Source organism: Drosophila busckii, chromosome X, assembly GCF_011750605.1.
Source record: "Drosophila busckii strain San Diego stock center, stock number 13000-0081.31 chromosome X, ASM1175060v1, whole genome shotgun sequence".
NCBI classification, from domain to species: domain Eukaryota; kingdom Metazoa; phylum Arthropoda; class Insecta; order Diptera; family Drosophilidae; genus Drosophila; species Drosophila busckii.
In genome coordinates, this window is record NC_046608.1 from 20,401,404 (window position 1) to 20,425,897 (window position 24,494).

General features: G+C 39.5%; 3 protein-coding genes across 3 annotated transcripts; all 3 read left to right on the forward strand.

The window, feature by feature from the left end:
- Nucleotides 1–828: 828 nt before the first annotated feature.
- LOC108606686 lies at nt 829–14,403 on the forward strand. Its single transcript, XM_017997038.1, has 3 exons — nt 829–961; nt 9,566–10,332; nt 11,012–14,403. Exons 2-3 carry the CDS (start codon nt 9,566–9,568, stop codon nt 13,422–13,424), a joined length of 3,180 nt encoding a protein of 1,059 aa, XP_017852527.1. The 5' UTR covers nt 829–961; the 3' UTR covers nt 13,425–14,403.
- Nucleotides 14,404–15,448: 1,045 nt separating this feature from the next.
- On the forward strand, nt 15,449–19,795 carry LOC108606271 (regulator of G-protein signaling 7). Its single transcript, XM_017996248.2, has 6 exons — nt 15,449–16,368; nt 16,438–16,685; nt 16,789–17,259; nt 17,323–17,436; nt 17,499–17,624; nt 17,695–19,795. Exons 1-6 carry the CDS (start codon nt 15,724–15,726, stop codon nt 18,020–18,022), a joined length of 1,932 nt encoding a protein of 643 aa, XP_017851737.1. The 5' UTR covers nt 15,449–15,723; the 3' UTR covers nt 18,023–19,795.
- Nucleotides 19,796–22,859: 3,064 nt separating this feature from the next.
- On the forward strand, nt 22,860–24,256 carry LOC108606274 (C-type lectin 37Da). Its single transcript, XM_017996252.1, has 2 exons — nt 22,860–23,312; nt 23,371–24,256. Exons 1-2 carry the CDS (start codon nt 23,198–23,200, stop codon nt 23,823–23,825), a joined length of 570 nt encoding a protein of 189 aa, XP_017851741.1. The 5' UTR covers nt 22,860–23,197; the 3' UTR covers nt 23,826–24,256.
- The last annotated feature ends 238 nt before the right edge of the window (nt 24,257–24,494 follow it).

Consider the following 24,494-nt stretch of genomic DNA (forward strand, 5'->3'; position numbering starts at 1 on the left):
GATTAGAACTTTGAAATCTTGAGCTGCAGCCTTGGCCATTTGCTCTCTGTCCCCAGCTGTTAATTAAGCTCTCATTAAAAATGTTAATTACGCATTTTAAGTAATTACATTTCAACATGCTTATTAGCTTGGGATTTTTTATTGCCTTTGCTCTCGGCGTTCTCTTTTTAACTACAATGAATTTTTGTTTTTTTTATAGCTGCTTGAACCATTTCAATGGCAAATTTATTGCCAAACTAGCAGCGCTTGCTTTAAGCTAAAGCAGAGACTAATATTAATATTAATATTTTATTTAAGTGCTTTAATTTTTTAGCTTATTTAATATTAATATTAATATTTTATTTTAGACTTGCAGCAATTTTCAGCGCTTTGTGCTTTAATTTTTTAGCTTATTTAATATTAATATTTTATTTTAGTGCTTTAATTTTTTAGCTTATTTAATATTAATATTTTATTTTAGATTTGCAGCAATTTGCAGCGCTTTGTGCTTTAATTTTTTAGCTTATTTAATTTACTTTTGCTTTTTAGTTATAGTTTTATTAAATTTATATTTTTTTAGATTAAATTTACGCACATTTTTTTTATTTTATCATTTTAATAATTCTGTTTTATATTTATTTGTAGCTCAGCTGCGACATGTTGTTGTCATTTACAACAACAAGAGACACACAATCTGAGCAATTAACGCTATGCGACTTTTGGCCAAGCACAACAATACCGTTAAGTTTTAAGCACAGCCTGGCCTAAACTCCAAGGGAAACCAGCAACAGCAACAACAACAGCAACAGTTTTATAGCCACTGGCAAGTGGCAACAACAAACAAACAACAAGCATAAATAACAACAATAACAACTAAAACATTAAGTGCTGCAACTAGAACAACTACAACAACAACAACTTGAACAAGTGTCGCCGTTTCTTCATGCAAAATAACCATTCTGTGATATCTTAAGATCCAAAGGTGAGCCACAAAAACAAAAAACAAAAAAAAACAAAACTTAAACAATTAAGCACACACAAATTTTTTTTTTTGCTTTTGCCCAGTGGAACGGAAATGCAATTTGCTATAACCTCAAAGTTTTGTAGAGAGTTGACAAACATGTCAGCAATAAACATTTACATATGACACGCTTAAGAGTCGAGTTTATAGAAAGCATAAGGTAAACATAACCTCAAAATGTTAAGAAAGCAATGAAAAGTTATTAATCAAATGTGTAGAGTTTGGTAAATGAGGCTTAAGAGAAATAATTAAAGTTATGAAGTAGTTGCAATTAACATTAAATACTATGAAATGAAAAGAAATTCAAGCATAACCTCAAAATGAACAAAAAAGCGCAACGAAAGTGCAGGCAAGATTAATCAGATTAAAGAGTTTTGATAATAAGCGTTAAGAGTAAAGAAAAATAATAAACAATTATGTTAGCATTAAATACTTTTTCAAGCTAGAGCAACATAACCTCAAAAAGCAATAAAAATTCAGGCTGACCAAGTTAGATTCAGCAGCTAGTTTAGTAAATGAGCAAAAAGAGATAATACAAATTATAAAGTAGTTGCAATTAGCATTAAATACTTTTTGAATATAAAGCTAAAGCAACATAACCTCAAAATGAACAAAATAGCAGTCGAAACTTCAAGCAACATTAAGTAGAGTTCTGTCTAAGAGTTTTCAATAAATAGAAAAAAAATAATATATTAATAATAAACAAAAGCTACTTAAAGCTAAAGCAACATAACATCAAAGTGTTTCAAATCAGGCGACAAAATCAAAAAGATATATAAATGCGCGTTAGGAGTTGCTAATTTAACAAACATAGAAACAATAAATAATGCAAATTATGAAGTAGTTAAATATTTAACGAAGCTAAAGCAACATAACCTCAAAATGAAAGTTGTCGAAATGCAAACTTTGTTGCTATAAAGTCGGGAAATGAGTTCTAGACTTAGCTCTAGACTATTTTATAGACTTGCTCTGGCAGCTGGTTATGTTCAGATACTATCTATATATATTATATATGCATACTATATATATAAAGTATGCATTCGATTATGGCAAACAACTTAACTAAAGTCAGCGTCGAACGCATTTACATGTGACAACATATTAAAGTCTTTTGCAGCAATTAGAGCGCTTGAGGAAGGGGCGTGGCGGGGGGCGCGTGGGTGTAATTGCAGCAATAAATAAATATGCAATATGCCAGCAAATAAATAAATAAATAAATGTGTTGACAATGACGAACAGCAGCAGCAGCAATTGCTGTTGGAACCAGTCGCATTCTTAGACTGTCAGTGACAATTAGAGAGCAAATTATGCTAACTAAATATGCAGCACACACGATTTGAAGGCGTGGCCTAGACAGCGGCAGCATATTTTTAGCTTGAACTGTTGGTAGTTAGTTTCATTATGAAAGGATCTGCTGAATATTTAGAGCTGTGCTTGGGTATTGCGAAAGCTTTCAAAGCGGTTTTAGTTTTAGTTTTAGTTTCTGTTTCTTTTTTTCTTTTTCTGGCTGCATAATTTAACAGCGCGCGCGTTAAAGTTGTCGACTACAATTGCGCCACGGTAGTTAAAAGGTGTCAATCAACTGACTGACCAACATGCAATCCCCAAAAGCCAACAGCAACAACTACGACGACGACGACAGCAACAACCCAAAAAGCCGCCCAAACTTTAGCTATAGCGCTGCTTTGTTTAGCCTTTTAAATGCCAAATTTAGCGTTTATTTGTAGGCAGCGAATTAGCAGCTAATTGAGCAAAGAAATTTTAATGTGTGTTATATATTGTTTCAAATAGCATAGAACACATTTTTATTATTATTATGTTAATTATTCAACACCCTATTTTCTCTCTCTCTCTCTTCAATTGAAATTGCAATTAGTTTGACTGAAATATAAAGAAATTTGTATATTAGTTGCAGCTAAGTGTTAAAAATAGCATAGAACATATTTTTAATACTATTGATGCTAACAAATTTCTTTTGATTTTCTTTAGTTTTAATTTATGCAAATATTTTTGTAAGCTATTTTATTGAAATAGAAAGAAGTTTAATGTTACATTAGGTGTTGAAATTGAAATAGAGCACATTTTTAATATTATTATATCATTTTCATATTATTTTATTCACTTCTTCTTGCAGACTCTGCAGTTTGAACTTTTTATTTTCTCTCTCTTTAACTGAAATGCCAAGAAGTTTAACAGCAAAAGCAACAAATGTTTGTTAGTTGCATTAATTGTTGCAATTAGCATTATTATTGTTGCTAAATTAATTCGTGCCTTCATTTTCTCAATAGAATCTACAGTTTGAATTCTCTATCTTTAATGGAAATAAGCTATGAATAAATATTATAAGTAGCATAGCATAAGCTCTGATTATTATTATTATTGATTCTTAGCTTTATTTTCTAAATTTTAATGCGTTTTATTTATGTAAATTTATTTGCTGCTTTGGTTTTCCGTTCTAAACTTTTTGCTACATTAATTTCACTCACTTGGAAATCGCAATGAAAATCAAATCAGACACTAATCGAATACATTATTTATTTTTTATTGAAAATTGATAAATGGCATTTGAAACTGAATTAAAAGATTGAGCAAGGCGCTCGCCATAGTTTGCTTTAATTTGCTGATTTAATTAAGTGCGGGCCTTAAAGGCTGTCAAGCATGTTTTGGGGGCTTATTAAAGCGTAACGACCAAGCGACGAACTACGCCCCGAAATGCTTAAACTTGCAGCTCGAGTATCGGTGGCAACTTCAGCGGCAGCAGCAGCGGCAGCACTAATTGCAACTGCAGCTGGGTGTGTTAAGTACTTGGCTTATAGCTGTTGTTATAGTTATAGCCTGGCTATTGTTGCCCTTTGAGCCGTGTCTGCTGCCTGGTCTGCTGACCAAGTTAGGAAAGCCACTTAAATAGTTTGTCATTAGTGCGAGGCCCAAAATCATGTTCAACGACTCGATCAAACGCCCACAACGTGCATCAGCTGAAACGCTTTGGCTGCATAATAAAGTTGTAGCGCTTAGCACGAGCAGGGGGGCGTGGCAGGCGTCGTTCCCACGCCCGATAATTCGAAGCGAAGCGTAGCCCCTTCGATTGAAAAAATGCAAATCAAGTGATTTCTTGTTCAATATTTAGCTGCAGTTTCCGCTAGCAAATTGAGTGAGTATTTTTTGGGGCTGGCGTATACGTAATATATGTGTTCAACAAATTACGCATACGTCGCGTTAGCTCGCCTCGGCTTACATCATAGCCCAAAAAGAAATGATCTAAGACTGCGAAAAATAAAAAATAACCACAAAGTAAAGCCAACAATGCTTTGAAATCAATGAATTTTTTGTAAATATTTTAGTTGTTGTTGTTGCGCTGGTTGTTGTTGTTACTGCTGTTGTTGCTGTTGTTGTTATTGCTGTTTGTCGGCTTTGCGTGCTTGGCTTTGTTCAGCGCCTAAGTTATGCTTGGCGCGTAACTGGGCCAACAGCAACAGCCAACAGCAACATGTAGCAGCAACACTCTCGCTTTCACGTCAGCCTGATCGAACACAGAATAAAATATACTAACTTAACTGACTTACATACAAAGCAACTTAGGCTATGTAATTTTGATTTTTTTTTGCTGCGCTTGCTGCGCTTAAATTTTTATTTTAAATTATTAAATCATAAGAAATGAATTTTGAACGCACTTGCGCAACATTTTTGCTATTTATATTTTAATTCAATATTTATTGCATGCTTGGCTGCTTTAATTGTTTTATTTGGCTTTATATAATATCAGCTACAATTGCATATACTTTAAGATTTCTTGAATGCTGCTTAATTTTGATTTAACAAGCGTATTCAAGTCTCGATTTCGATTGTTTTTTCTTTTTAATTATTTAACATAAATTTGCAGTGCAAGTGGCGTCCGGCGCTGAGGGTGAGGGTGAGGGTGAGGGAGTGAGATCTAAAGAAAATGTATAGTAGTAAAAAATGTTGCACAACTAAATCGCATTTATTTAAAATTCCAAGCGAACTGGCAACAACGTCACAAATATTTAACAGAAAATTCGTTTGACGGCAAAATATATTTCTCTGTTTATTTCTTTGTTTGTATGCGTGTGTGTGTGTGTGTGTTTCGTTTGTTTGTATGCAAACCTGCAGCGCTCAATTGAAACCTGCGCCGCATGCCTTAAAGTCTCTCAGGCTTCAGCTTCGGCTTCGGCTCAGCTCTCAAGCTGTGAGGGCGAACGTTGATTCAACAAAAAAAAACTTTAATCGCAAGTAGCAGAGGGGGGGGGGGTACAAGGGGTGGGCGAACAGTGGGCAGCGCGGTTTACTGGTTTCGTTTCGATGTTGGCATATCGATAGCCAACTGACTTACTTTTTCTTTTTTTTGGAGCACTTTAATTTGTTTTTTGTTGTTTTTTGTTGTTTGTTGTTGTTTTTTTGTTTTGCTTTTTACTTTATGACGCTAAAAATCGATCAAGTGTAAAATGCGCGCTCAGCTTATCAAGTTACAGCAGTTGAGCAATAGTTGAGAACTTGAACAAATAGATAAACAATAAATAGAATTATGTTGAAATTGTTCAAGACTGCGGCAGCTTAATTAAGAATTGAGCAAACATTTGAAGCAAAGGCAATAAAAAATGCATTTAAAATAAATCAAAAAAAATTATAGCTTACATATTATTTTAACTTAAATAATATATGTAACTTAACTATTATTGTAAAATTTGCTGTATTATCGCTGACAAAAATTCTTTATTATGCGCATTTGCATTGTCTAATAACTTAATTAATTAGCTCTACTTTATAAGCGTTTATATAATATTTTGGCCTTTTGGTACTTTTGTTAACTGACACGTGACAATTGCTTAGTTGTCCATAACGTTATATGCTAAACAATTGTAGTTAATAATTTGTTTAAACAAAAAAATGTGCTGGCATTATGTTGAGCTCCCGCAAAATTATGTAAACAATAGTTGCTGCTTTATATTTCCTGCCTGAGATTTGTTTTAGTTGAAAGCTTAATTAGAGCAAATCGGGAAACTTTCGAAATGTCAAATGTTATAGCAAGTTATGTGTTCAGCTCAGTTCTGTTTAAAGTCTGATTGGGTGCAGTGTGTTGTGTGCTTGAAGGTGAATATGTTAACATATATAGGCTTGGAAATTATAGGCTTGGGTTCCTTTCTCCTGCTCGCTTGTGTGTGGCCTCCATTAGTTGCCCAAAAAGAAACTGACCAAAAGCGGCTCAAATCAAGGACAAAAGAATTGAAATTCAAATTCAAATTCAAAATCATAAATAACTCTTTTTGTTGCTGTCGCTGTTGCTGTTGTTGTTGCTGTTGATTACTCATACGCGCTGTGGCTAATTGGACCACTTGACGGCAACAGGTTGCAAGTCTTATTGCTCTGGCGGAGTCACAAAGCTTTAGCCAAGCCCAAGCCAAAGACAAAAACGCGATTTAATGCAAAGTGCAGCCAAAAAGCAAAAGTTACAACAACAGTAACAACAACAACAACAACAACAAATAACTTCCACAATCAAATGAAACGTGATTCGTAAAGTGGAATGCGCCTTAGTCTGTCCAGCGCTCCAATTTTTAATATGTACGTAGAATCAGCAACAACAACAACAACAACAACAGCAGCAGCAGCAGCAGCAACCAAGCAACCAAATTGTTGTTTGGCAATCAAAAGTATAACAAAAAAATAAAAACCCGAAAATACAACAGCAACAAAAAAATTAAATAAAAGCACAAAAAAAATTAAACATGAAAAGCGTTCGCGTGCGCTCGCTCCCGGCGTCGCTGCCGCTGCTGCCGCCTAACGGTGTTTTTAGTAGCAGCAGTCGCGCAGTCGCCTTGCATTCGTCGCATTCGTCATAGCGCCCAGGCAGGCACTGCACAGTGGTGCAGATTTGCAAAAGCAAACATTGATTTTTAAATCTATAGTTAATTCAGAAAATTCTAAAATAATTATAAGGCTAGTATAGTTTTTAAATGTTCTTTAATTCTTGAAAAAGGCAAACAATTTGCTTATAAAATTTAAAATAAATGCAGCACAAATTCTAAAATAATAGATAATCAATAATATAAATAATAATTCTAATTGAAAACAATTTTCTTATAAAACTAAAAATATAAACAGCAAATCATAGTAAAAATCTAATTATTAATTCAAACTTGAAAAATTAACAATTTCAAAATAAATTGCATATAAAATTTAAAATAATAGATAATCAATAATTTAATTATTAATTCGTGAAAAAGCAAAAATACAAAATAAATTGCTTGTAAAATTTAAAATAAATTAAGCAATTCGTAGTAGTTTAGTTTTTAATTTTACAAACATTTTGAAATTTTAAATTAACTAATTCAATTTATAAAGAAATAGACAAAGTTCTAATAGAGCTAGTTATGTTCTAAATTCTAACGCTGGCTCCACTGTGCCATTGCATGTTTCACATTGTGCCGCGCATTTTGGCGTTTCACTTGAATTCAGTCGTTCCAGGCCAAGCCTCGCTCGCTATGCTTTTCATTTTTGAACGAAAGGCAGGCAGCGCGACATATGCGCTGTCGGCGTCGCAGCCGACGTCGGCGTCGTTGGCAATAAATAATTCTTTGTTGCCGTCGCTCGAGCTGCTGCGCCTGCGCCTTCTTTTATTTTTATTTTTTTTGCTTTTATTTGCTGTACGTAGCGCAGCTTTGACTCAATTTAATTAGTTTATTTGAAAGCAGTTTGGGGCGATGGTGTCATAGATTAAATTGGACTCAATTCCATGTTTTTTTTTCTTCTATATTTTATATTCTTTTTGCAGTTGCAGACATGCGACATGCCAAAGCAAAGATATAACGACTTTTTGTTGCTAACTATTATTTAATTGTTCTGCAAAAAGTAAAGCCAAAGCTAAGCTATAGTTTAGTTAGTTAGTCGCTGCAAGCGCAAACTGCTTATTGAGTCGTAAAACAACTTTAAATTGCAAGGCTGACATTAAGTTTAATTAAAAGAAATTTATTTATTTATTTTAATTGTAGCCTAGAATTAAATTCTATAGCTAGAGCAACAAAGGTCTGCAGGAAAAAGAAATAAAACAAAGCAATACACATGTTATAATTAATATAAAATATTATTTAAACAGTTGCAAAGCAAAGCAAAGCCACAGCCAAATAAGCAAAGAGTTATGTCTACTATAAACTCAACTAGCATTTATTAAGTGATTTGTACAGCACGAATTGCTAATGTAAAAGCGAAGAAGAAGCACTAGACAGCAAGAGGCGTTCAACAACAACAACAACAACAGCTAATTAACATGAGCAGCAGCAGCCAACGAGCAACAACTTTAACGATTGATAGTTTCAAGTTGGCGCGTGCGCAAAACTTGACAACAACAACAAAAGCGCACAGCACAAGCTGCCAAAAAAAAAAGTTAATAAAAGACATGTTTACTTTAGTTGTTGTTGTTTTTGTGATGCAGCAGCAACTTCGGATGCGCTGTTGGTGTAACGAAAACTAACGAAACGAAACGAATTCGTTTGTAGCGCATCAGCTAAGCGACTGGGAGAAGCTGTCAATGAACTTCAGTTTGTTGTTTTTGTTTATGCATTTATTTATTTAAACGTATATTTTTTATTTATTACATATATACATATAGATAATAAGTAATTTCTATGACTACGGCTTAGACAGAATTTTTACATGTAGGGTGAGGTTAGCTAACACTGCTTGGGTGGGTGGCCTAAAGGGAAGGTCGAGAGGGTGTTGCTGGCTGTTGTTGCACTCTCTACTGATATTTCAGGCTATAGCTTTTTAAACTCTTTGGTTACAAAGACAACAGTGTTGCCAGATTAGCTTATTTCAGGCTAGATCTAGCATATTTAAATATGGAATAGCTTATAAAATTTGAAAATAGCTTATAGCCTGAATATATATAGCCTAGCATATTTTAATTGGCAGACGCAGAACTTTTTCTTTTTTACTTTTACTATTCGTAATTTCGACTTCATACATGAAAATTTGCAGGCGCTGATCTTTTTTTTTTAATTTCATGAATTTGGACTTCAAATTTCAACTCTGCTTTTTTTAGTTTTGACGCAAATTTTGAATGTAGCTTATTCTAGCTTGTTTTTTTCCTCAATCTAGCTTATTATAGCCTCTTAAATGCTGGCAACACTGACTGGCAATTCCAATTCCAAGGTCCCTGGAATTTATTTGTTAGCTTAAATTGTACTAATGGACCTAGTTTAGTTACTTTATCATTGAGGATTCTATAATATTGCTGAGGGGTTGCCTGCGAGCGTTCTGAATCGGAATCAGCATTTAAATTAAGTTCAATAGCATTTTTAAAATATTGCTAGCAATCTAATGTAACGAAACGTTATCAGCTCTGTTTTTAGCTCATATATTTACTCATATATATATATATATATATATATATATATCCTAATAATAATAACTTCACTTAGCTTATATTGCATTAATTTAGTTCTACAATGAATTTATAGCAGTAGCTTTTTTCAACTGTTTTTTTTATATTTTTGCTCCACTGTGCACAAGTGTATTCACATTTATTTTATTTATTTTTTTTTTTGTTTGCAGATGACATCGTTAACCTTGCACTTGATAGTGATAGCGCTGCTGGCGACGGCAACAGCAATAACAATTGCAACTGACACAACAGCAACCACAGCAGCAGCAGCAACAGCAGCAACTTCACGTAACGTTGGTCAGCGTGGCAGAGGCGCAGCAGTGGCAGCAGTTGCAGTTGCTGGCGGCGGCAGCAGCAGCAGCAGATGGGGAGCTGCATCAACAACAACAACAACAACAACAAGCACGCAGGCGCCAACATTGCGCGCACCGCGTCAGCGACGTCCGCCCACAACGCAGCCCATTGATGCGACCAGCAGCAGCAGCAGCAGCAACAGTCGCAATGGCAATCGCTTTAGCACAACGCCAATGCCAGCAACAGCAACAACCACAGCAGCAGCAAGACAGCCAAGACGTCGTGGTACAACAACAACAACGACAACAACAACAGCAGCGCCTTTGTCTGCGCGCAGCAGCAGACGCGGCAGCGTTAGAGCAGCGCGTCAGCCACGCGACACGCCAACAGCAGCAGCAGCAGCAGCAACAACTGCAGATATTGCAGCTGCTGTGGCCGAGTTAACGGTAAATGAATGGCAACAGGGGAGCGCCAATAGTCGGCGCCACTCACAGCAGCCGTTGATGACAACGGCCAACTTTAATGCACCCTACTCCTCTCCATCCTACGCTTCAGTTCGCAGCGGCAGCAATCACAACAGCAACAGCAACAGCAACTACAACAGCAACATCAGCAATGGCAGCAGCGGCGGCGCTCAAAAAACGTGAGTTATCTTTTGAGATGAGTTTAAGCTTTAACTTTAACTAACGATAGTTGCAAGCCAACTCTATATTTAAGCCATGGGCATGGCTACTAACCAAAAGTTTAGAACAATTTGCAGCTTAAATTAAATGAAATTTAAGCTTGAATTGAATTTAAGTACAATTTTCTTTTCTTTATTGCTCAAATTCAATTTCATCGCATTAGAATTTATTTTTATGCTACTATAAATTTGCTACTATTTTACTACTACTACTACTATTATATACTACTATATCATTATTTATTTTAATTGTAATACAAATTGTTTTTCTGCTATATTAATACTTTTATTTTCTTTCTTGTTCAAAGTTTTATAGTTTTTCTACTTTATTTATTTTATTTTTAATTTAGTTTAAGCCAGAACTTTGCCTAGTCACTGCACATATATCAAATAATGTTGCTTGTGTTTTTCATTTCCAAACTGAGCCAAGTCTCTAAGCTGCTCGACTCACGCGCTCAGCGCTTAATTTGCCACCAGAGCTTGCAACTTTTTGTGTCTCGTTGCTGTTTTTTTTTGCTGGCGTCGCTCCATTTTGGGTGCCGCCATTGATTAATGGCAGCCACTAACAATTACATATAGTACATATATATCTATATATATCTGTAGTCTGTATTACAACATTGATTAATTTTCGCTACAGGCCGCGGATGATTCAACGCTTGGTGGCGGGACACATACAGAATGCGCAGGGTCATTCCACATATCAAGTATCCGCCGTGAGTGCCAACAGCAGTCGCAGCAGCAGCCCAACCACAACGACTACAACTCGCAAGCCCAAGGCAAGCAGCAGCTATCGACTGGGCAGACCCACAAGCAGAAGCAGCACATCGAGCACACCCACAGCTGAGCAGGATGCGGATGCTGATGATGATGAGGCGCTGCTGAATGAGCCCGATGACTTTGGCAGCTGGGATAACGGCATTCTAAGATTGAGCGCTGGCTCTGGCAAGGAGGAAGCAGCCAGCCTGCAGTCCAAGTCAAGCAAGAGCAAGGGCAAGGACGAGAGCAAGAAGACGCTGGCGGATCAAGTGCGTGATGGCAAATACGGTTTGATCGAGCGTGAGCTGTTCCGGCGCCAACCCAAGCGTCCCGGCGTGCTAAGCTATGCGCGTAATCCCGAAATGCCGTCCGACAATGAGCGCAACTATGGCGGACTGCAGGAGCAGGACATTTGGCTGGCCGAGGATCATTTGCTGGTCATCAAGGGCGGCGCGCTGAACGAAGCTGACGACGGCGACGACAACTTTGGTGGCAACGATGCGTGGCCAGCAATCGATGATTATGATGCGCCGCCGCGACAAATTAAGCTGCCCTCCAAGCCCGCCGTGGCGCCTCCCTTTCCTGTGCAGCTCGAGCCGCACGGGCCGCTGCAGCTTATACGCAATTATCCAAAACAGGCGGCGTCTGGCCACGCCCACGCCCACGCCGCGGCGGAAGGCAAAGGCAACGCTGGCGCAGCGCTTGCCGCGCATACTGCTGCCTGGAGCGGAGCGACTGCAGCAGCTGCAGCGCTTGAGCCGCAGCAGCCGGCGTCCCCGCCTTGGCTACTCTACGGCAGCAACGGCGGCGGCAACAGCTCGGCCTACGCCGGCGGCAGCTTACCGGCGCTGCTGCAAAACCTCAACGCCTCCGATTTCGACGAAGACGATCCGTCGCTCTACTACCCGCCCGCCTACAGCTTCGTCTACAGCAGCAACTACAGCAATCCGGTGCCGCCGGGGCCGCTGGTGCCGGGCATAGTGTTGCCTCCGCCGCCGGATCAGTTCAGTCGCCTCGACGACAGTCCGAGCACCACACGCAGACCCAGCACCAGCAGCACCACTACTACCACCACCACTACTACTACCACTACTACTGCTGCTAGCAGCACCAGCAGCAGCAGCTCGACGAGCACCACTCGCTCGCCCGCCGCACGCTTGAAGCTCAAGTATCTGCCACCCGCTGCGCCCACGCCACGCCCCTCGTATATCGAACGCGTGCCTGTGCCCGTGGCCGTGCCCATACCCATCTATCCCATCAACTATCAGCCCAGCAGCACGCCACGCCCACAGCCAGCCCAGCATCTTGTGTTTGTGCCCAGCTCCACGGAGCCCGCGCTCTCCAAGTCCAATCCCATTTACTACGAGTATGCGCTCAAGTCCAATCTGCTGGAGGACAGCGCGCCGCCACGCCCACTGCCCTCGCTCATAAACATAACACCCAAGCCACGCCCACAGCTGCAGTCGGCCTATGACGCCGCCTTGGGTCAGCTGCTCAGCAGCAATCTCATCCAGACCGGTCGCTTCCAGCCGCCAGACTTTGATCGCCAGCCCTTCCTGCCCATGGTCAACTACAGCGCCGACGAGCAGGACGAACAGTCCTTCAAGGCCATTGTGTATCCAGCCACAGCCACGCCCACTGCAGCGCCTGCGCCTCCACGTCAGCGTCAATTGCGTCTGGGCAAGCAGCAGCAGCTGCAAGCTCTGCCCCCCGCACAGTTCCAGCTGCGTCCACCAGCTGTCGCTGCAGCGCCCTATTGGCCACGCCACGCCCACAGCCACACCCAGACCCACAGTCATGCTCATGGACCACCACCACCGCCGCCTCCAGCTGCGCCTTTGAAGCGTCTACGCGTTGGCGGCGGCAACAGCGCCTCCTCCAAATATCCGCCCTACTTTGTGCCCAGCTATGCAAGTGGTCCCAGCTCCGCTGAGCCGCTCTATCGCTTATATAAGCCTTGGCGCCACAACAACAAAGCGCCGCCTCAGCCGCCCTATCAGCAACAGCAACATCAGCAGCAGCAGCAGCAACAGCAGCAACCACCGCCGCCGCCTCCACCACTGTCGCAGTCTTATTATCCGGATAGATCCGTGCAAATTGGTCACAGCCTGGCCAGCGATATATTGGTCAACTACAGTGCCAACAATCAGTTTAATCCGCAGGCAGAGCTCGTGCCACATGCTCAGCTGGGACCGCCACCCTTGTCCTATCAGGCGCAAACTGGCGGACACGCCTCCATCTGGGCGGACAGACCCATTCGACAGTCGCGTGCCCAGCTACATGCCCAGGATTAGAGCAGAGAACCACAACAAGTTGATGACTAAGGGGTATGTAGCTCATACTACCAGCAACTTCTTACAGAAATAGATACTACGACTATATATACAGATATATATATATTTATACAGCAGACATGGTATTGGTTATGCATACAGGTGATTTTTGCATATAGGCGATTGATTTTAGATATCTTCGAGTATTTATCGATATCACTTGACACTACACAGAGAGAAACTACAATTGAATCTGTGCTCAATGTTTTCGCATGCAACTCAACTTAATTAGTTGCTCTCTCATTATTGATCAATTGATCAATTTAAAGCAACAGCAATATATATTTAGCATATATAATTCAACTATTATTACACGTAGTGTCTAAATGTGATCTAAAAACAAAAGCCTACAAGTCGTTGGGTTATTATTTAGATACAAACATACTATATATATGTTCTTGAATGAATTCTTAAATGCTTCCATTTTAAATTAACTAAATCTTTATATTAATGCCTATAGCATCGAAGCAGTCTAGTTCTTTAGCTGTATAGAGTTCATATTTTTCATAAATCAAGAGGAAATTTAAACTTAATCAAGCTTAAGTTACACACACACACACACACACACACACACACACATACACACGCATACATATTTATATATAAAGCATTAACTAATAAATAAATCGACCTGTGTAAATAGTTTAAGCAACGATATTTAGTTTGTACGCCAAATAATTGCTTATCGGTTACAATCGGTCATCGTTATTTTGCGATTGTTACACGAAAACATAGTCCTTAACATTTCGGGGGAATAACAAACATTGCAAGCCGAATTATTCAAATATACCATATGCATATCTACTTTCTATAATGAAATGCAAATAATTAACTTTGAATGTATAAAAGCCATAATAATAAGTTCACTATAAACTAAAGCAACGCACACAAGAACACTTGAAATTACAAAAAACAAAAATTTACTTGACATTACACAAAAAAAATATTTTAATTTCTAAAATTATACAAGAGTTTTTTTTTTAGTTTTAACTACATATTGTTAGAATATTAGCTTAGCATAAAGTAAACATTTAAATAAAGCAATTTATAATTAAAGTAAAAGTGAACTTTTAAATTTGCAAGCTCTCAAATTTGTATATTGCGCAAGCAAACTAAATTCATTCAACCGTTAATTTAAAAGAGAAAAAAAGTGCCCACTGCAATGTGCTTTTAGTGTTGTAAAAGACTCATCGACTTACTCGATGACAGTGAAGTTCGCAGTTGCACTTTTATCCGCACAGTGCTTTCATTTTATCCGCAGGATAAAAGTGTAGTGTGCTTGGGGACCTGCAATCAAATTTAGTGTTACTAAGTGTAAATGTTGAAACTGCAGCGTTATTGTTGTTGTGGCCGCTAGTGGTTGTGTTTGCGCACTGTTTAGACTTTAAATTAAATTTGCCTATTTGCGCTAAAAGCGAAAGAAAATACACACAACTGGGGCTAGTACGCGTGTGTTGTATGCGTGTGTGTGTGTGAGTGCGTGCGTGCGTAAGGAATGGTGAGGGCTAACGAAAATCGATTGCAACAGCAAAATCGAGTGGAGGAAGCGCCTTAAAATAAAACACAGGCAAACGGCAAAAGCGCAGGCACGAAGTGGCCGCGACGAGAACGTGAATGTAAAAACGAAAGCGATGACGGCGACGACGACGACGACGCTGGCAGAGTGGCGCTGGCACTTGAATTGACTTTGAGCTTCGCGCTCTCCCTATGGCCAAACAGTACGCCCCCGCTTCTTCGTCTTGCTAGACGCGCGCGACCTCGCACATCTATAAAATGATTACAGGCTAAGAAGAAGAACAAGCAGCAGCAGAAGAAGAAGAAGAAGCAGTAGTGAAAAGGCAACGCTTAATTGTTTTTAAAATCAAATTGCAATCAAATAAGTTTTACAAGCAAAAGAACAAAATTAATTTTGCAGTTTGCAAAAGCGCAAGAGTGAGAGAGAGAGAGCGAGCGAGAGAGCGCTATAGTTGTGTGGGTGTGCGTACGTATGCGTGTGTGTGTGTGTGTGAATCGGTGAGTGAAAATTCATATTAGAAAAAAAAAAAACGGCAGGCAGCATCAGCGACAATGCAAAATGGAGCAGGACAAATGACAAAAGCGCAACGCAGTTGAAGAAAAAGCAGCAGTGATAAAACAATACATACAAACACATACACACACACACACGCATACACAAGCAAAGCTGGAACTGGTGCGAAGACTGCTCCAAAATAGCGACAGTTAATCATTGATAGCAGCAGGCAGCGACGCAGGACGTACAATGGTAACAATGAATTCGGAAGCGGACAAAACGCAAGCAACCAATGCGCTCGCCATGAGCAGCAACGCGTCCAAGACGACGCCAGCAGCAAGCGTAAGCAATGCAGTGACAGCGCAGCCTTTGCCCAACGGCAACAACAATGCAGCAGCTGAAGAAACTGAATCCGAAGCAGCAGCAGCAGCAGCAGCGACGCCTGAAGTGGCAGCAGAGCCAGCAACAGACAATGCAAATGCGAATTCAACAACAGCAGCAGCAGCAGCAGCAACTATTAGTGAAGTCAGCGCAACAACAACAACAATAGCAACAGTAAATGTTACTAGCAGCAATTGCACAAACAGCAGCAGCAGCAGCTCTGTTTTGGCTGCTGCCACGCCGCCGCCCAACAGCAAATCCGTTAGCATACGCGATGCCAGCACGCCCAGCGGCAGTGGCAGCGCTGCCGCAGCGCCCAGATCAAATGCGCTGTTGACTGTTAGCAGCAATCATCATCATCACCACCAGCCAAAGCAACAGCAGCAGCAGCAGCAGGAGCAACAAGCGGCGCCAGCGTCGCAGCCACCAACGCAGCAGCAGCAACAACATCATCATCAGCAGCAGCGCAGCGGCAAGAACGAGGATGCACCCAATATACTAGTCTACAAAAAGGTAATAACTAAACAAGCATTAGCAACTAATTACAATAAACCAATTACAACTCTCTGTCTCTTTCTATAGATGGAAGCTATAATAGAAAAAATGCAGGCAGAGTCCACGGGCGTTGCTGTGCGCACGGTCAAGGCTTTCATGAGCAAGGTGCCATCGGTTTTTACTGGCGCCGATCTGGTTGCTTGGATACTTAAGAACTTCGATGTGGAGGATGTGACGGAGGCTTTGCATTTTGCGCATTTGTTGAGCTCACATGGCTACATCTTTCCCATAGATGATCATGCGCTGACTGTGAAGAACGATGGAACATTTTACAGGTAAGCTTTTGCACAGTGGCGCACTCTGGCGGCAGCAAAGACAGCAGCATACTTTGGAGCATGAGCAAATTTTATTTATTTTGAAACCAACTCTACTTTGCAGATTTCAAACTCCCTACTTCTGGCCATCGAACTGCTGGGAGCCAGAGAACACGGACTATGCGGTTTACCTTTGCAAGCGCACAATGCAGAACAAGACGCGTCTGGAGCTGGCCGACTATGAAGCCGAAAATCTTGCCAAGCTGCAGAAGATGTTCTCACGCAAGTGGGAGTTCATCTTTATGCAGGCTGAGTCGCAGAGCAAGGTGGCCAAGAAGCGTGACAAGCTGGAGCGCAAGGTGCTGGACTCACAGGAGCGCGCCTTTTGGGATGTGCATCGTCCAATGCCGGGCTGCGTCAATACCACCGAAATAGACATCAAGAAGGCGTATCGTCGCGGCGGCTCCAGTCATGGCACTGGCTCCTCGGGCGCCTCTGTGGCCAAGAATCCAGTGGAGCAGCTAACGCGCATTATAGCGCTGCGCAAGCAAAAGCTCGAGCGCCGCACAATCAAAGTGTCCAAGGCGGCTGAAGCGTAAGCGTTGAAGTCAAGTGCAAAGATTTAGTTTTATTCATGTCCTTCAACTCTAATTTGCAGGCTGGTTGCTTACTATGATCAGTACAATGAGTTTGATTACTTTATAACCTCGCCGGAGCTGCCAAATCCTTGGCAAACGGACAGCACTGAAATGTGGGATACCGAAAAGAATAGGTGAGTGCCAATAACTAAAACTAAAACTTACATTTTTATTTTATGCATTTTATTGTAAGCAGCAAAGAAGTTCCTGTGCGTCGCGTAAAGCGTTGGGCCTTCAGTCTGCGAGAGCTGCTCAACGATGCCATTGGACGTGATCAATTTACCAAGTTTCTGGAGAAGGAGTACAGCGGCGAGAATCTCAAGTTAGTGCAGCACCACAACGCACATTAAGCTATGTACATAATCTATAATCCCGCTCTATATATACTTTAGGTTCTGGGAATCAGTGCAGGAAATGAAGGCGCTGCCGCAGTCCGAGATCAAGGAGGCTATACAAAAGATATGGCAGGAGTTTTTAGCGCCCGATGCACCATGTCCGGTCAATGTGGACTCAAAGTCCGTGGAGCTGGCACGCGAGGCTGTCAACTCGCCAAGCGGACCCAATCGCTGGTGCTTCGATGTCGCCGCCTCGCATGTTTATCACCTGATGAAAAGCGATTCCTATTCGCGCTATCTACGCTCCGATATGTACAAGGATTACGTCAACTGTTCGCGCAAGAAGATCAAGTCCATACCCAATCTGTTTGGCGTCAAGCGTTGAGCTGCTGAACTGGCTGCGTGTGTAAATTGTTTACTGTTATCCTATATTGTTACATACATGCATACTTCAAGTCAAGTCTCACAATCAGTAGTAGTATCCAAGACTTTCCCAATCAATCAATCACTATCAGACTTCAAATCTCAGACTCCAACGAATCGTAACGTAAACACCATTTATAACTGCCAAGTGCTACTCGAATAACCGAAATAGTTATTATAGCAAAACTCAAAGCAATTAGCAAAGACGTTTAATAGTATTACATATATACAATGCATATACACATAGTAGTATATATATATATATATATCCCTCTTGCATATATATATATATATATAGCCATAGTCAAAGTCTAACACCAATTTACCAAAGTCAAGTTCAAGCTGTAACCGAAACCAAGAAGAACTACAACTATAGCTAATAAACAAGTAAGTACTTAGTGAACTATTAAGAGTATATAGAACAAATTGACATAACCTAAGCCTATACAACAAAACTTATCATATATATATATTATTATATACTAAACTATACCTATATGTAGCTATAGCGTATGTTTCAAATATTACCAAAAAAAAAAACAACAAAACAAACGAACAATCGAATCAATCAAGCGCAACAACTAACGTGAGTGTCCCATAGGTACTCGTTAAATCATACTCGCCAATTGTGAACTCGTCTATTGCTAAACTCGTCACTCGTTAATAGTTAATAGTTTTATTTTTTATACTACACCGAGACGTTTCTTGCCTACTCGTTACTAGTTACAATAGACCCATCAAAACACTCGCCAGCAAACCAGAAAAACTACAGAGAGTAAATTAAATAGATCAAAGCTTACCCCAATTATCCAATTCAAGGCTTGTTTTAAACTATATTTTCACACTCACTCACATATCGCACAAAATGAGAAAAAGTTTAACATAAACGCAACAAAAAAAAAAAAAGAAGCAGCAGAGTTCAACTATTAAATGTATTAACAAAAAATAAGAAAATTAGATTTTTTTTATGTGTGCCTCGTATGTTGTATCGCTGTTTATATGTAAATACTTATGCATATGTATATATGTACGAGTATAATTAATGCAGACTGTATGTGTGTAGATTTAAGTAATGGAGCTTAGTGAAAAAAGAATTACAAAAACTTGAGTTAAATAGAAGAGCTTTACTGAAAAGAACGAATGAGTGAGCGAAAGCGAGAGAGAGATAGTCACGAGAGCAAACAAAAAGAGAGACTGAGGCACGTTACATTAAAGAGAGCAAAACCTATGTAGGGAGCGTAGATAAGAGAGAATTCTAATTGATTGTATTCATTTATTTTTTCATATATACATACCTGAAGCGTAGCTGAGCTACTTTACAAACATACAAACAAACAATCAGAACAAATTGACTAAAGCTACAAAGAAAACGATCTCAGCTGGTAAAGGCATCCCTCGTTATAGGCGCTCCATTGCTTAAAGCTACACACATGCATGAAAATCAAAAGTAAAACGCATACATATACATATATATATATATACAAACATAATGTAATATTTATTATATAAGATATTAAAGCAAAACTCAAACTAAAGCGCTGTAGAGCTCTTAGCCTTTAGTTATAGCTTAAGCACATAAAAAAAGAAAAAATGCAAAAAAAAAAAAAAACAAAGCAAACCTCTTTGTGCATGTAACTTTATTGTAATTGTATATGTGAATTGTGTCTAATTTTAAAGCAAATTACTAGCAACAAAACCAAATTGTAAACGCGGCTAATTCATTATTATTATTAATATTCGCCTTTGTGTGTGTGTTTGGTAATCAAATTTAAAGCAAGCAGCATAGCATATTTATAGCAATCAAGAATATAAGCAAATAAGTATAAAACAAAACAATCCCATAATGATATACTGCATATACTGCTATACTTTAAGGCATTTATTATTGTAATTTAAAGTTGTTTTTTGTTTTTGTTTTCTGTAACTGTTTTTTTGTTTTGTTTAAAGCCCCACCGTGTTCCCAGCTACTAGCATTATTTAACAACTCGTAAATGCCAAGACATAAAGCAAATGCAAATGCAAAATGCAAACATAAATCAATTGTACTAAGCCTAGCTAAATGTATTTTCTGTATTTACACACAAAAGACTCCTCTCTCTCTTACACACTCTTGCTGCTGTCGTCTGTCAACCACTAAATTGTTTGACAAACTGAAAAACAACAAATAATGCTAAAAGAAACACGAAAAATAAACAAAATACTTACTACTATTGTAAATGTCAAACAACAAAATGTAAAACAATGAAAGCAGCATCCGCCCTGAGCGTGCTTCTAAACTTGGCTATAAGTGCCGCGTTTTTGTCTTGGCCATTTAGTTAGATAAGCCCCATTCCGATTGATAACGCCCATGAAAATGTCACTTCCCGTCGATAAAACTGTAAATTTTCGGCTAACTTATCTACGCTTGCGGGCTTAACGTGGCTTATCTAATTGATGCAGGGCACATTAGCTAATCATGCTACCTTTGCACAACGCCAGACATAAATTATAGACATATCATATACCAGAGAACAACAACAACGTAGCAAGCTCCGACTTCGCAGAACTTCCAATGAGTTGGCTATCGAGCAGCCCTCAGCGATTGGCTAAGCACGTCTTGACCATAAAAGCCCCAAAGAAGTAAGCGTATTTTCATAGGAAACGACGATTACGACATCGCTCAAAGTCATTGCCACTCAACAAAAGCAATCATGGTCATGTGCCCAAGTCTACAGTCTTATATATCTCTCCGACAACTGTAAAAATAGTTTGATTATTCAATTACGCATCGCCAAGAACAACAACAAGCAATGGCTATGACTTATAACCGAAAAATTAATGGTTCATTGAGAGTTATTTGAGGAACAATTATTAGAGTTTATTATTTAGCAGGACACTCAAGCTCTTTTTTTTCAGTCACTTGCTGGTTAACTTTGTTGTCGTTTGGTAAGTAAACATTGGTAAGATTCCATTGAAATATTTCAGGATATGTGACTCACAGAGCTAAAAACGCGTTCTATACAGAAATTGGCCCTTAATCTTTGCAGAATACTGAGCAATTTGCAGCAGATGATGGTCACAGGACAATGTAAATTTGACATTATGGCTTTCATTTGCAGGACATTACATTCACATGGATACTTCCAATTCCAAAAGGACATGCATTTTTGTGCTGCTATGTATTAAATCTATCGAATTGCATACTAGGATATGCAGGATTGAATAAAATAAATTGCCACCAAGTTCGTTGCTTAAGTCTTTTTTTGTTTACATTTTGTATGGGCAAATTGCAATGTTTTTTAGCTCTTGCTTCTCCGTTATCCTTCGGATCCAAAAAGGACATGCATTTTCGAGCTCCTGGGCATCGAATCTATCGAACTGCATACCAATATATCCAGGATTGCACAAAAAAATTTCTTGAAAAAATTTACAGGGGGTTAGTCGCAAAAAGTGGCCCAAAAACACAAAATGTCCTTTTTCTCGGGAACTGTAAGGACTACATGGATGTCCTTTGGTGTAGAAGAAGTGCTCCTTGAGAGCTTTCAGAATATACAACTCAAAGGACGAAAGTCCTTACAGGAGCGGAGTAAAACAGCTTTTTTCTATTCAGAAAACGAGCTTTATCTCCCGAACCCTTGCCAGGAACAGACGAAATTGATGCCAAACGATTCCTTTTTAAAAGGACTATCAGTTGGGTGAAGGACATCTGGATAGTCCTTGTGGTTCCGGAGGAAATGCGGATTTTGTGTTCTTGGCCACTTTCCTCGCGCCCTGGGCCGAAAATTTTCCAAGTTAATGGATACTTAGATGACCCCATACTTTTTTAATGCAGTTTGATAGAGTTTCGTCCTGTGAGTGCCGGGAACCAAGAATTTTTGAAATGCGGCAGGATACGGCCGAGATATGGCCTGTTTTCTCTAGAGGATTGCTTGTGCTTTGCAGCCCTTTGGGGTATGCAACGGATATTTTCGTTCGGTGCAATGTTATCGTACCGGGCCTGGTTGTTGTCTCCGCTAATATTTCATCTTGAAAGTATGCAACACTTTTTTGTATGCATGTGTTTTGCTAAAAGTGTTGCATACCGCCAAGGGCTGCCAAGCACTGGCAATCCTCTAGAGAAAAGTGGCCATATCTCGGCAGGATCAGGCCGCATTTCCAAAATTCTTGGTTCCCGGGACTCACAGGACGAAACTCTATGGATCTGCATCAAAAAAATATAGGGTCATCATATTGTCCATCAACTTGGAAAATTTTCGCCTCGGGCGCGAGGAAAGTGGCCAAGAACACAAAATCCTTGTTTTCTCAGGAACCACAAGGACTATCCAGATGTCCTTCACCCAAGTGATAGTCCTTTCAGAAAGGAATCGTTTGGCATCAATTTCGTCCTGATCCTGGCAAGGATTCGGGAAATAAACGCTATTTTCTGTATACGAAAAAAGCTGTTTTTCTCGGCTCCTGTAAGGACTTTCGTCCTTTGAGTTGTATATTCTGAAAGCTCTCAAGGAGCACTTCTTCTACACCAAAGGACATCCATGTAGTCCTTACAGTTCCCGAGAAAAAGGACATTTTGTGTTTTTGGGCCACTTTTTGCGACTAACCCCCTGTAAATTTTTTCAAGAAATTTTTTTGTGCAATCCTGGAGAATTACACCATTGCGTATGCAGTTCGAATAGCCAATTACGATGCCACGAGAGCTCGAAAATGCTATGTCCTTTTTTGGATCCGAAGGATAACGGAGAAGCAAGAGCTAAAAAACATTGCAATTTGCCCATACAAAATGTAAACACAAAAAGACTTAAGCAACGAACTTGCTGGCAATTTATTTTATTCAATCTTGTATATCCTGGTATGCAATTCGATAGATTTGATACCCAGGAACTCAAAAATGCATGCCCTTTTGTAATTTGATGGATATCTGTAGAATAGCAGCTAACAATTGCAGTCGATGCAAACTGTTTACCATAACTCTCCAACTGTATAAAACCAACTCTGATAATGCTTATCAATTGCAATTGTTGATGCAGCCGCTTTACATAACAGCTGAAGTGGATGCAAGAGATTAGACGCCAGCTAGTTGTGGTCATAAAAGCCTTAGAATGCACCACAACTGGCAACAGTCGCAATTGAATAGTGTCTATAGAATAATCACTGGTCTCAAATGCAGTACAAATGTTTTTTATTTCTACTGCTGATTTCCTGCTGTTGGATTCCGGCACATTGCTATTTACCGGACGTAAATATATTCACCAACTACCGCACAGAGGTGTACAATGGTGTGTATTCAGCGTAGCTGCTCTTATTCCATTTAATTTCAATTGAAATTTATTTTAGGCATACCATCGGATATAGACACTACACCTTTTATTAGAATCGGTGATAACTATTACTATATAGAGTCGATGAATAAGGTGAATTGGTTTCAAGCTGCAGGCGCCTGTCGCATGATGAACGCCCATCTGGCGTCCATTGAGGATAAGCCGGAGATGGACGCGCTGGTTAAGTATATCAAGACCAAGGGCTTTAAGAATAACGACTACTTCTGGATATCCGGCAATGATCTTGGCACTGAAGGCGCTTTCTATTGGCTGTCGACGGGTCGTCCCATGACCTATGCACCTTGGAATGGAGCCAAGCAGATGCCAGATAATTATGGCGGCAATGAGAACTGCGTCCACATGTTTGGCGCTCGTGAGCTGATCAACGATGCCAATTGCAAGATCCTTATGCTTTACGTATGCGAAGCCAGCGATCCCAAGACTTTTAAATTTACGTACATTAAGTGGTGAGAATGGGAGTTGGGTTGTGTTTTGTTTTTTTTTGCGCGCACTAGGACGCGGCATTTATTTAGCTGTTGCTTCGGCAATCAGCTGTATACTTTTCTTCATCTTCATCAGATTTTCTTTCTACTTTGCTTCATCGTTCATCCATTATAATTATCGTTATCATTATCATTATCATCGTCTTACGCATCAATTAGCTAAGTATACATTATACATCAGTTGAGTTTAAGTTTATGCATATATAAGACTAAATTGTTACGAATTCGACTTACAGAGCTATGAAAATTCACATATACACATACAATGGGATATTTCTCTTATGTATGCTTGTTGTGTTTTTGTTTGTTTTTTGCTTATATATCATATATTTAGATCTCAACAATCGCTGTAGCCTTTAATGCTATATATGTAATTAAATCAATCGAAAAAAACAAACAGAAATTTGTATTTTCACAACTTACTTGTCTAAGTCAAACAGTGATGCGGATATTGGAAAATTTTACGACATTGGCTCAATACTAATGTCAACTATGTATGTATGCTTGTATCTAAGTATTATGTATCGGTATGTGTTATGTGTGTGTGTGTGTGTGTGTGTCTGTTTTACATTTACATTATTAATATTTCTGTTTTCCAAATAATTTGCTTTCAAGTCTTATGCTTAAACCTAACTAA